Source organism: Accipiter gentilis, chromosome 3, assembly GCF_929443795.1.
Source record: "Accipiter gentilis chromosome 3, bAccGen1.1, whole genome shotgun sequence".
In the NCBI taxonomy this organism is placed as follows: Eukaryota; Metazoa; Chordata; class Aves; order Accipitriformes; family Accipitridae; genus Astur; species Astur gentilis.
The window spans coordinates 39,424,478-39,437,244 of NC_064882.1; the positions used below are offsets into that span (position 1 = coordinate 39,424,478).

Here is a 12,767-nt window from a genome sequence, read left to right on the forward strand (position 1 = left end):
ATTTGCAGTTTAGACAAAATGTTGTTTTCCTTTAATGGTAAAAAAATACAGTTGCTCACCAATAAGGTAATAGCTGTTTTGTTGAAGTCAGTTCAATAGCGTACTTATTTCTAGGCAACACATTTGAAGCAGTCATAGAAAAACTTGCAATTCTGTACTTCAGAACAGAGAGGTCCAGATCTGGAATATATTGCTTTACAGTAACAAACAAATTCCTCATTTGTTCTTATATTAGACAAACTGGCTTAGTACTAGGAAAAAATATACTATAAGGAGGCAATATGGCCTCATAAATAGAATACCATGAAAGAAAATCTTGATGATAGTTTAATTTGTTTTAGCATATATAAGTCAATAATATGATTATGATATAGTAATGATAACTGGGTGGAACCATTGAAGGCCTGAGAAGTTTAGTCTCTGTGTTGTTTCATAGGAAACTGGTTGAATAATGAATGTAGTGTTGAAGAGAATAAAAAAGATTTTCTTTTTAAAATTCTATAGTGCAGCATAATAGTTTAAGAAGGATACTGTGTGCTGGGCACACTAAACTGATGTCAAAAGCCACGTTCAGACTGGCAATCACAGTAATACTTCTGCATTTGAAGGTGCAGGTTGTAGCAGTATCTCCATTCCACACCACAGACATACTCAGATACAGGTCATGTTTCTCAGTAAAAAGAAACCGTGTGTGTACTCATCAAAAATGGTGCCTAATCTGCAGGCAATCAAGAAAATAGTTAATAAAATATTAGCTTGTAAATCAAAGGCATTCTTATAATCTGTAGAACAACAAAAATAACTAGTCTCTGCCTGGTTGGCAGTTTCTAATCTAGTTTACCACACCTTTTAGCAAGACAGAATGAGAGAAGCTTGCTATTTCAATATTCCTTCCAAGTGAAGATGATTCAATTAAGCTATTAAGCAAAAGTATAGGGTTTTTTCCAAACTTCTTTCACTCAAGGTATGCAACGGGTGGGTGGGTGCGTGCACTGGAACAGTGAAAGCTATGAATTTTGAATGTATAAATTGCTTTGATTTTTTTCTTTCATTGGTATTGATGTCAAATTGAACGCTTCCTTCTGTGGAACAGCATATTGCATGCAAGTATTATTACTTTAACAACCCTGAAAAAATTAAGGTGGCCTTGTACTGTAAACCTGCAAGAGTAGAACCCATTAAGTTGGTGTGAGATTGATAAGAAAAAGAGGTAAGAGATCATAACAAAAAATTTAACTTGTTTGATGAACATTAAGGAGGAAATAGTGTATACTATTCCATTTCTTGGAATCAAGCTAGGAAATCACGTTTAGCATTAATTAAAACTTATGTAATGTCTTTCATTTGAAAAGAGAAGTGTATTAGAAATACTTATTTCTTAGATCTCACATCTCCGAGATAAATATTATCCCCATTTTCTAATTGAACGTGTATTGCTTAGCAGGAGAGTAGCAGAGCTAGACAAGAGAACCAGCAATGCTCACTTCTAGTTCTGTATTTTAGCAGACAGAATATTGTCCTGAACTTCAAATTAATCACTAGATGTTTAAGATGGGGTAGATGTAATTCTGCAACTCTGTGCAGTTCCTCAGTTAACTGGCAATATAACGGAGCCGATAGGCTGTGCTACTCAGGATGATAAGCATTGAGAAACAGGGTCATTTAGCCCAGATGGAGACCCAAGCTAAAATAGCTATGCTGCTTTCAGTGGATGACCTGGAGCATGTAGAGTTGTGTCAAGTCTGTAGTGTGCTGTCCAGACAGAAATTTTGAGTTCAGTTCACATTGCTTCCACAGGTTTTCTGACTCACATAAGGTAGCACTGATCTCTGGTCCAACCCTGCTCCTTCTGAACTCAGTTTTACTTTTAGCATGGAGATGAGGTGATCAGCTGATCCAATGCTGAGTGGTTTTGAAAATCCAATTCTTTTTCCTCCATTCTTAAATCCTGATAAATTTATGATAAAATTTTTAATGTATGTTGTAAGTTCTTCTAAGAAAGGACGTTTCCTTACCTTCAAATATTCAGATTATATGGTGCTCTAATCCTGACTAAAGGCATGAGATACTACTCTGGTACAAATAATAACCAGTCTATCACATTTTTATTGCACTGATTTAATCAATACAATTATTTTCACTTATTCCATTGATTCACTGTATATTCATATTTAATGTTCACAGTTCTTTCTGACTGATATCTTTTTCCATGTCATTTCAATGATTACAAGGAATCTCTTGCTTTAATTAATTTACTTGCATTGGAAATTACAACTTTTCATGTAACTGTATTCTCTTGCTACAGATGATCCTGGTCTTTTCATCTATTTCTTTTTGTATCCTGTGTCCCAATTTCCTATTAGAAATATGTTAATCTGTTTCACTCTGCTTCTGACTGTGTTGTAAGTGACTAATAATTTAAGATCTATTATTAGAGCTCACCACACTGTTAGTCAATGTCACATTGTAATTTAAGGCAGTGTGAAACTATCTTAGGATATTTTCCTGAAAGCTGTGAGAAGTTATAAGTAGTAACCATATTGATGTTTCAGCCATTTGTAAGGAATTATTTACTTGAATAACTCCTAGGTATTAAGAAAAGTCTAAAATGGACATTTAATTTAAATGTTATGTACAAATTGCAAAGCAATTTGGAAATAGGTGGTACAGTTTCATGACTTAGACTCCCAGCTACAATAATTAAAGAGGTAATAAAATAAACCTAGTAGGAATACAGTCTAATCAGATATGCAGTATTTTTTCTTCCTGAGTGAGAACTACACTCAGGGATTATATGTGCTAGATTATTCTGCTGTGGACTTGATTCATTCAAATATACTTATTATTTCCTTTGTGAAAGTACTTTTGCACCCAAACCATCAATTTAGGGTCCTATTCTGTAAGCACCGAACAGTTAAGTCACAGTCCATATGCAAGAGACCTATCAATACAGAACTAATATAGACAAAGAGAAAAACAAAGCAGCAGTATAAACTCATTACAAAACAGCTCTAACTGAAGAACTCGGGTACATGTAGTTGCATGGCTTTCAAGATGTTACTGCTTTCAGCTGTACACTCTGTCCCTGTGAAGGCAACTGTCCTGATAGCGGAGGCAACAGATCAGGTTGTGTGTCTGTGCCTGCATTTTCATTCTTCAAACCACTTGCTTGTCAGCAAGAGGACACCTACTTTGCACTTAAGTGAAAAGATTATTTTCTGGAAAGGGCTCAAGTCACTGGCCAACTAAGAGTGAATATTGGTACACCGGTGAGCCAAGTCTCTTACTAGGTCTTACTATTGACCTAAATTGCATTAGTAAAACTGCCCATTTGCAACCAGATTTATTCTGGCTCAACTTGAAAAAAACAAGCTATATTAACAAAACATAGCCTGTCTCTATAATTTCTTGCAATTTTCTGCAAATTACGTTGGTTTTAAGTAATACCTTGTCACGTCATCAAATCTTGAATGACATTTATAAGCTAGCAAGCACAGTTTGGGTTTACAACCATGGCTTTTATGTTTTCAGAATATGTGGAGTGGCAATCCTTTTAAATCCATTAATGATTTTTTCATTTTCTTAGGATGTTTATTTTCACTTTAACATATCTATTGTATATGTGACCCTTAGCTGATGATATGAATGGAAAGCACTGTTAGAAATTTCTTGCATTTGTTATCTAGTCTCTGAAATTTTTCAGGTTAATTGCCCAGATTCATGACGAGTTGTTGTTTGAAGTACAAGATTCTCAAATCCAGGAATTTTCAGGTAAATACAATCTCTCTTGCTCTTTCTCCCCTATTCCCTTTTTTTTCCCTGTAACGTGTCATTTCTCAGAGGATAAAGAATTAATGTAACAGGAAGAAGCACATTGATTCTCATGATTAAGAAAATGTATACTAAGCAGATTTTTCTGAATGTTTTCCACCACTGGCTCTTATGTAGATAAAATGTGATATACTCCTCATCTGGAGTTCATCAACATGCTTATTTGTATTTAGTTTTCTCATCAAGATTCCCTCATCCCATGTGTGAATCCTGTAAAGCTAAATAGTAGTACTTTCTCCAAGGTTTCAAAGGGTTTTAGAAGGAAATCAGCTTAAAAAGAATGGCTTGGAATGTAACTTCATAAATACTTATGACTGGGGCCTGTTACATAAAGTATGAAATTCTTAATGTAAGAATATAATGTACTGTAATTAGTTTACTGCTTTTTTTTTATATTAAGAAAACTTTATGATGGGACTTTCAAGGTTAAGGGTTAGTAGAAGTTTCTGCCTATGTCTTTATCCTCTCCTCTGGCTTACTTCCAGACATTATTTCCTAAGCCAGAGTTTGTCTCAGCATCTGGTACAAATTTAGCTAGCAAACGAGGGCACATAGGAGGCTGTTGGGTCTCTTCTCCAGTAAGTAGTGGATTTATTCCTGTAGGCACCAAACATTTATTCACAAACTTTGGTCTAGTTTGAAGGTCAACAATACCTTTGGCTAAAACAATTAGAATAATGTCGCAAATATTTTAAATGAACCAATACAAGAAATGTCTTCCATTATAACCTAAGCATCTAAGAAAAAATTAATTTCACCTCCCTGTGTTGCATTCATTTAAACAGTATAATTTGCCATATTAGTCTCATTTCATCACTGATCCCTCTTGTGAGTATTAGTTCATAATGAGAACGTTAAACCTCCATCTAATCAAAACAAAGAACCTGGGAAATATTTAAGTTCAATGTATTAGGGGCATTGTAATGAATTAGGTTAATGTATTAACATTTGACCTCTAAATACAGGAGTTCAAATCTGGTTTAAATTTAAAAAGCGCCATGCAATTTATCAGAGATTGCAGCATCTACTCAGAAGAGGCCAATGTCTAAGAGTGCCATAGTTCCAGAGTTAGAAAGTGTAGTATATTGAATGAAATCTGTTAAGACAGCATAGAAGGATTTTTATTATCTTATTTTACATCAATGCATTAAGTATAGAGCTAATATTCTACCCAAAAGACAAAAATTATTCATGGTTGTTTATACATATAGAAAATCACAGATTCTACCCTCATCAGGTCAAATTCTGATCTCTGTCACTAGTATGAATTTGTAGTAAATTCAGCAAAATCAATATTTTTCCAGTATAACAGAAGAAACCTCTAGCCATCATATGAATAATAGTAATAAATTATCCCACTAGAGAAACATGATGACTAGAGGCTTTTTTTCTGAAAACGCAAAGAGTCCAGTTCAAATACTCAAGATGTGTCTGCTCTACACACCACAGTGTAACTAGTTCGTGTATCTCCATGTCTAGCTGCAGTGTGCAGAACAAACATACCTGTAAATTCCTTGTTCTGCTTCAAAGCTATCACCGTGTAATTGAAGTTGCTAAGATGACCTTTAGGAAATGGACCTGGGCAGTCTAGAGGTCTGAGGTACCTTGGAAATTGTCATTGCACTTAACATAGGCTGCCAAGCTTCAGTGTTCAAGATGGAAGTTTGTTTCATTCTGCTGATTGAAGATTGATTTTTAGGTTTGACTCTACTTTGCCCTAAGAGGCAAAGAAAAGAAGAAAATTCTGCTTTACAGTAACTTCCAGATATACTGGCTTACCACAAAACAGAAGAGTGATAAAACGTATTTTCCTTAACACTAAAGATCAACCTAAGACATCTGTTTCCTTCTTCGTTTCTTCATTCATTCATTTTCTTCCCCTTTATTCATTACTGGTGAGGCCACACCTGGAGTGCTGCATCCAGTTCTGAGCTCCCCAGTACAAGACAGACATGGACAGACTGGAGAAAGTCCAACAAAGTACCACAAAGATGATGAAAGGAATGGAGCATTTCCTCTGTGAGGAAAGGCTGAGAGAGCTGGGACTGTTCAGCCTGGAGGAGAGAAGGCTCAGGGGGATTGTCTTAATGTATATACATACCTGAAGGAAGGGGGCATAGAGGATGGAGCCAGGATATTTCCAGTGGTGCCCAGTGACAGGCCCAGAGGCATAGGCACAAAATGAAACACAGGAGGTTCCCTCTGAACATTGGGAAACACTTTTTTTACTGTGAGGGTGACTGAGCACTGGCACAGGCTGCCCAGAGAGGTTGTGGAGTCTCCATCCCTGGAGACATTCAAAAGCCGTCTGGACACGGTCCTGGGCAACTGGCTCTGGATGTGCCTGCTTGAGCTGGGGGGCTGGACCAGATGACCTCCAGAGGTCCCTTCCAACCTCAGCCATTCTGTGATTCTGTGTTTTGCAAATAGTTCTACTGCTGGTAAAAGAACTAATCCAAGTTGTCTTAAAAGTGACCGAAGCTGGCTCTTCCTTCAGTGTCATTAGCGAGGATTTTGCTTGACCTGAATAGGCAGAGAAAGGGTGCATGTGCACTAGTATCTAACTTCCAGTCAGAAGTATGATGATGAAGCACGTCTCCCTATTGTCCCCAGTCCGTGGTGTGAGCAGTTTTGGTTCACATCACAGAGCAGTCTGAGAGCGGTTGACCTAGATTCCTTTCAGATGAAACTAAATAGGAAGACTGTTTTCTCCTAATCTTTTCCAATTATTTCAGGAGCTGCTAACTAAGATAACAAATTAGGTATGTGAGTTTTAAACAAAAGAAGGAGTCTCAGTAGGATGTGTGCTCCTAATTCACTCTAGTGCTTTGAAAGTCCAAATATCGTTTTCATCCCTTTATGCAAAGTTCTTTCTCCCTTTTTTAAGTCCTTACTCTTCTTACTTTTATTTGCCGATATTCTTTAGCTGTCAGCTTTGTCTTTACTTACCTAATAAGCTTTTGTCCATTCAGAAACTTTAAATTACAGAATCTGCTGACTTGCAGTTTCCAGTCTGCAGCTTAATGATCCAGAGAGAAATCTCAGTTGTACAGTCACAAAGCTCAGTAAAGGGAAAGACGTGGACTTAAAGCTAAAGAGTAGTGTTTGATGGTTTTAATGGACTACAGTTCAGTGCTGTGTTAGTTTCTTGCATTTAGTGTGATCCAAGCAGCACTGGCCTACTATTCAGCGTGTTTGCATTCTGATTCCAGTCATGCTTCTGATCTACTTTTTCACAAAAGCAACAACAAATATATGTGTCTCAGTTTTCTTGTTTGCAGAATGGATATGAAATCTTAAAATACTTTTAAGATTTATAAATGAAGAACATAAAGGTAAATAGTATTATTTCAATTAGATTGTACCACAGAACATAAGCCTTCTCAGCAGCATTTCCCTTATGGAAGTGTCTCTTTTGTATTGCTTTACAACATTAAAATGTGTATTTGCTTCTAAGACTCTCCTGATGGAGGCTGAGAATTGCCACAAGGCAATCATAATGCTGATATTTTCTCTATTCCTGCTTAGGACTTCATAGGACACCATAAGAATTTTCAGTACTTTGCAGTATACAGAAATCCAATTTATAGTGCATCTAATAATCTATGCCCAACAGATGATTTTGAATCTCTTGAATTTAATAAACAAGGAGCAAGCAATAAGGTGTTCTTTTTTTCTAATATCTACTTTTGCTCAAAATACTGCATGTAACTTAAGTTAGGTGTTATCTGTATTTTGGAAGAATACCTTCTTCAAACAGAATCCATCACCCACGGTTTTACAGTGTGCATATGGTTCACTCTGAATGGACAAGGCAAAACATCATTTATTTATAACAAGGCTTTGAGTGTCCAAGCTTTGACATACTTTGAAATACAACAAAGCATGTACTACTCTGAATTGTATGATTTTCAACAAAGATATGGCATATTATATACCTCAATTCTCTGTTTAGGGCAAGAACAAGAAAGCAAGAGAGCTTTTTAAAACTCCTCATTTTCTATTAAAGGGTGACTGGAAAGATTAAATCAAAACATTTGGCAGAAATTGGTTTGGTTTTGGCAGAAGACTGTCAGCTTTGCCATCAATAATCTGCCTGGTTTCTAGCCAGCTTGCCTGTCTGGCTTCCTCACATCCTGAGCTCTCCAGCAGCCCAGGAAGCAGAAAGGCATATGATATTTTGGGAATGCTAAAAACTGGGCTCTTGGAGCTGAGAGAGCTCAGCATCTCTGAATTCGGAAGTCTGTGTAATCAGGTAGATACACTGTCCCCACATCAAACTGTGAGTCTGGCTGGGGACTCTGGAAGGGTATTCAGGAATTGCAGAACCCAGTCTTTCATTTTGTGGAGGCTATTTCTGAGACTACCTCTCCATGCTCTGTTTCAAATGCCTCTTTGCCCTTGGATTATTCTGAATACATTACTGCTAAAAGGAGGAATACACTTTGGGGTGAAGAAATGCAGAATAATTATTTATTTTTTTACAGTACAGGGTTACCCGTAGTTACAATTGTAAGATCTGGCTTCTGATGTGTATTCCATATATACCCGGTGGATTTGAAAGGTGAACTTTGCCAATGATGATTACTGTGGATTGTTCCCTGTCACTATGCTTGCTTAACTGCATCCATTAGTGAGAAGCATAATTAAATGAAAGACACTTAGTACTTGAAATTACATATTTTTGTAGAAATGTGTGTATTCCAGTACTTTGTGTTCAATATCACAGTGCATTAGGGCAATTTTTAAAGGTGGGTTTTTTTAGAACTCATTTATAATCATACATCACTGATAGAATTAAAGAAGTTAATTTCTGCATCCGTTCTTGTGTTTTTTACATGTACCAAATACAGTTTTAGACAATTTTTCTGATATTTTACCAGGTATAAAATATTTCAGCTGAAATACTTTAAATGTAAGAACACCAAAAGGACCAGTCAAAGTAAAAAAATCAGAATAAACTAAACCTATTTATTTTGATATTAAGATCAATTAAGATTATTATTACCTAAAGAACAGTATCTTAGATTTTTTTAAAATTTGCCACTACAAATTTTTGGCTTATGTACAAATTCCATGAATTTTCATTTTATTCTGCTACAGTTTCCCACTTAATGGGTACTGAGGCAGCTGCACAAAAAAGTGCACATGTTCAAAAGCGGACTCAAGTAACAGAAGGACAAAAGAATGAACTGTCATCACAAGTTAGTGACATTTTTTGTCCTCTGAGCTGCCTTTTTCGAACTTGAAAAACACTGGTGCATAAACTAAAGATGCCTCCAGATAGCTTTCAATTTGCAAAAATCCGTATTCCATAGATCATATGTCTCGCCAGCTTTGACATGTTTCTGGAGTCATAATTTCATAGGTGAGTGAGCTTGAAAAATGTCTTTGGTTCGATAAGGACAAATAAGCTTTTGTTCCACAGTAGACGTGTGTCTTTGCTTCTATTCACAACACTTTCAATAAGCTTATTTATTCTGGCCAGTATCAATAAAATCTAATATATGTTAAAACATATGTTAAAATTTCAGTTCGTCTGTGATCTCTTCACTTTGCTGTCACCATTTTTTTTTATACATAATATTTTAACATGACAAACTTAGCACTTACAAAGCATTCCAGGATGAGTATAATCAACAAATCTCATAATTGCTAGCTATGGGTTTTGAAAGATAAGTTGCAAACATTGGGAGAACAGCATTTTACAGACGCCATTGCAGTATATGGCTGGCTGCATAGGAACATTTTAAAATTAATAATTTATGTGCCCTACATATACTAGATTCTTGACTGAACAGAAATAATCATTATCCCGAAAGCCTCCAATCTAAATCTTAGAAAAGAAACAAAAAATTAAGAGTGGTGGAGACAGATCTATTTAAACATTGTGGTCACTTTTGTTAGTGACCATACTCTGTAATGTATATGAGATAAAGAAGATAGTTGTGTATGTCTGTATTGTTTATTTTGAGCCTTGAGAAAGAGGAGAGTTTTCAAGGAGATTTGAGAGAGTAGTGGGAGAATCAGATATTATATATATAGGACTAAAGGGGACCTCTCCTGCAATTACATACCACCATGCCATATGGTCTCTTTTATAAATGATCATCTCCATATGAAAAATTACTCCCACTGGGAGACTGTTCCAGAATTTCATCTCCGGAAAATCTAGAACTTTAAATTTCCAGCCTAGGTGTATTCAGCCAGTTTACCTATTTATTTGTGTGTAAAGGCTGTCATTTAGTTTAAATGCTTCCTTCTTCACTGTTGACTGTCTTAACCAGCTACTCAACAGGAATGGTAATCCAGCTGCTTTTTCTTGATATTTCTGTTATCATTATATATTTATAAAATCTGTTGTAAAGTAGATGTAGGCAAATCTTTTGGATACTTGCAAAGGTATGATTTCAGAAGGCTGAAATGCAGGCAAACCAACTTCAGATTGCTTGAAATGAATGGTTTTACTATGCCACCCACCAAACTGGGAAGAGATGGAGAAGTCATTGTGACATGGGAAAGAGAACGGGGAGTCAAACTCACACAGAAAAAAATAATGAAGAAAATGGAGCAGACCCATGGAGAGTTTTTTAATGGGTTGTCAAAGTGAATGAGGAACCATTAGGTTTGTTCACTGATGTGGCCACTTTAATCTGTGCTTTTTAAAATTAAGAGCAGTTAAGAATGCAGCAGAATTCTGATCGTGCCAAATGCCTTAATGTGAAAACTGCGTGAACCAACAGCGAAAGGTGTTGCAATCATCGCTGCCATCATGAATCCCCTTTTGGGGATAACAGTTGTATGGGAGAGAACTAGTCAAATTCAGAGGTCTAGAGAACTAGGGGAAAACTGGTCTAACTCAGCACATATGCAGACAGCACCCTTTATCATACTGCTCACATCTTTCAACCCATGAGTCGATGCTGCTGACTTGTGCTCCATCTTTTGTTGTCCGTTGGAGCTCTTTTTGTCAAAAAGACCTATTCCTTCTGTTGCCCTGATACTCTATTGCTGTATATTTGTCTAACAGCTTGTCCCGATCCAGTGTCGTTGAAGGTTTCGATATGATCCCAAGAGCGAGATTAAGACACAAACGAGGTCAAATGCTGTATAGTCAAAATAGGTTTCATTATCAAAAGTATCAAAATGGTAGCGATAGGATAGAATGGAAGAAAAGGTAGGAATTAAGCAAGCAGTCGGGATAGGATTGCTAGTATAGTCACCACCACGGATCCAGCGGCGTCCCGTTGGTCCTCAGGCAAGCAGTCGGTGGTGGGGCTTGCAAGGATGGTCACGACCATGGATCCAGCGGTGTCCCGTTGGTCCTCAGTCTTCAATTCTTTGGTGGTGAAGAAGGCCCCCTCACAGCTTGTCTCTATGAGTTTTTTATAGGGCATATTTCAATGATGTCGTGCGCTGCAGTTTTCGTCCATCACAGGACCTTCCTCCTCTGGATGCCTCAAATGGCCTGGTAATCGTCCTTATCGACAGAGGAGTGTCCTGCTTAAACAGGCCATCTTAGAGACAAAGGGCTCAAGATAAGCAGTTTACAGTTCCTTGAGATGATGGTCCAGTCCCTCACACCTAACGATCTTTGAGGCAAGTGGTTCAGGATAAGAATTCAGTGTCTTACACAGCTCAAAAAATGTTAAGTTGCACAGAGTTGAGTGTGCCCTTCATAAGTGCTTTATTGGAACATACAGAGCTGAGTAATTCTGCATGAGAAGTGCGGAATCCAGATGTTAGGCTCTCACAAAAGCTTTGTGCAGTCGTAGCCTAGTGGGGAGCTTACCGATGGAAAAAATGTTTACCCAGGGACTGACTGGCAATCCACTTAGCCTTCTGAAGGCATGCCACCTGGTTGAAGTGCCCCGACGTCTGCTACATTGCTGACCTCCTGGAGCTGGCAGCTTGTTTAAATTCAGAGTGGGCTTCTCAAGATGGAGGCAGTCCAACACTCCTCTATTAATAGCCATGTTGACTTGGACTGGATTTTAAATGGATAATTATTTAGGCCAGCACTTCCCCTTTCACAATGTGTGGTTGCAATGTTTGTTTGTTCTCTCCAAAAACAATGCTATATCCTACACCGGGCCACGAACTACCTCAAATCTAACATAAAGCAAATATATAGGTGTAGCTGTACATAGATGTGTCAACAAATGTCTCGTTTTCCTCAGCCTTGGCACTTCAGCCGTTGATCTTTTGAGTTATTGCATAATTTGGACTTCATGGAAAATCTTCTGACAGCTCATTAGCACGCAAGTCTGAGTGAGCCAGCACGGTCTGAGCACTCCACTTCTGTTGGCAGAAGCTAGTTATCCTCATCGTGATTATCAAGCCAGCCTCAGTGTCACAGATGTGACAGAAAACATTGCATCCTCTTCTTCATTGCTGACATCATTAGAAAAGGTTTCAGCAGCAGCCACAGCAACAACCATACGCAGGTTCCTAGAGTTCTTGTTGCTCCTTTGCATCTAAACCTCAGCTGCAAAAGAACTGTGATGCGCATCGAGGGATAACTTCAAAGAAAGCTTCTAAGTAATCATGTGGTTTCCAGTCTAGCAGTTATCACCACATATTGCATACCCTGGTATTTCTCAAGTCTGAGGCACATGACAACATGTATTACTTAGTCAGCCATCCTGTCAGAGCAATGGAGGTTGCTCAATAACTTTTATTCTGGGGCTGCCTGGAATTCCTATTTCACTTTCACTAGCCAAAAGTTACTTCTTTTTTAAAAGCGACTTATCCATTGAATCTCTCTTTGTTTTTTATTAGAACAATATTGTGTTGCAGCAGCTTTTTTGTCAAGCGAAACACTAATTGGCAGGACCATGGATGACATCTCTGATTCCAAATGATTGATTAGGAATAATGATAGATGCATCTTTACAGTAACAGTGAGCATAGTGTTATGACATGATGAGTTGTTA

The 12,767-nt window shown here is 37.4% G+C and overlaps 1 protein-coding gene across 1 annotated transcript in view; it reads left to right on the forward strand.

Moving 5' to 3' along the window:
* The window catches only part of POLN (DNA polymerase nu), a 104,367-nt gene that overhangs the window by 87,879 nt on the left and 3,721 nt on the right, over window positions 1-12,767 (forward strand). Inside the window, exon 22 of the mRNA XM_049835306.1 lies at window positions 3,704-3,771. Within this exon, the coding sequence (XP_049691263.1) occupies window positions 3,704-3,771 (68 nt within the window). The remainder of the gene's footprint in view (window positions 1-3,703; window positions 3,772-12,767) is intronic.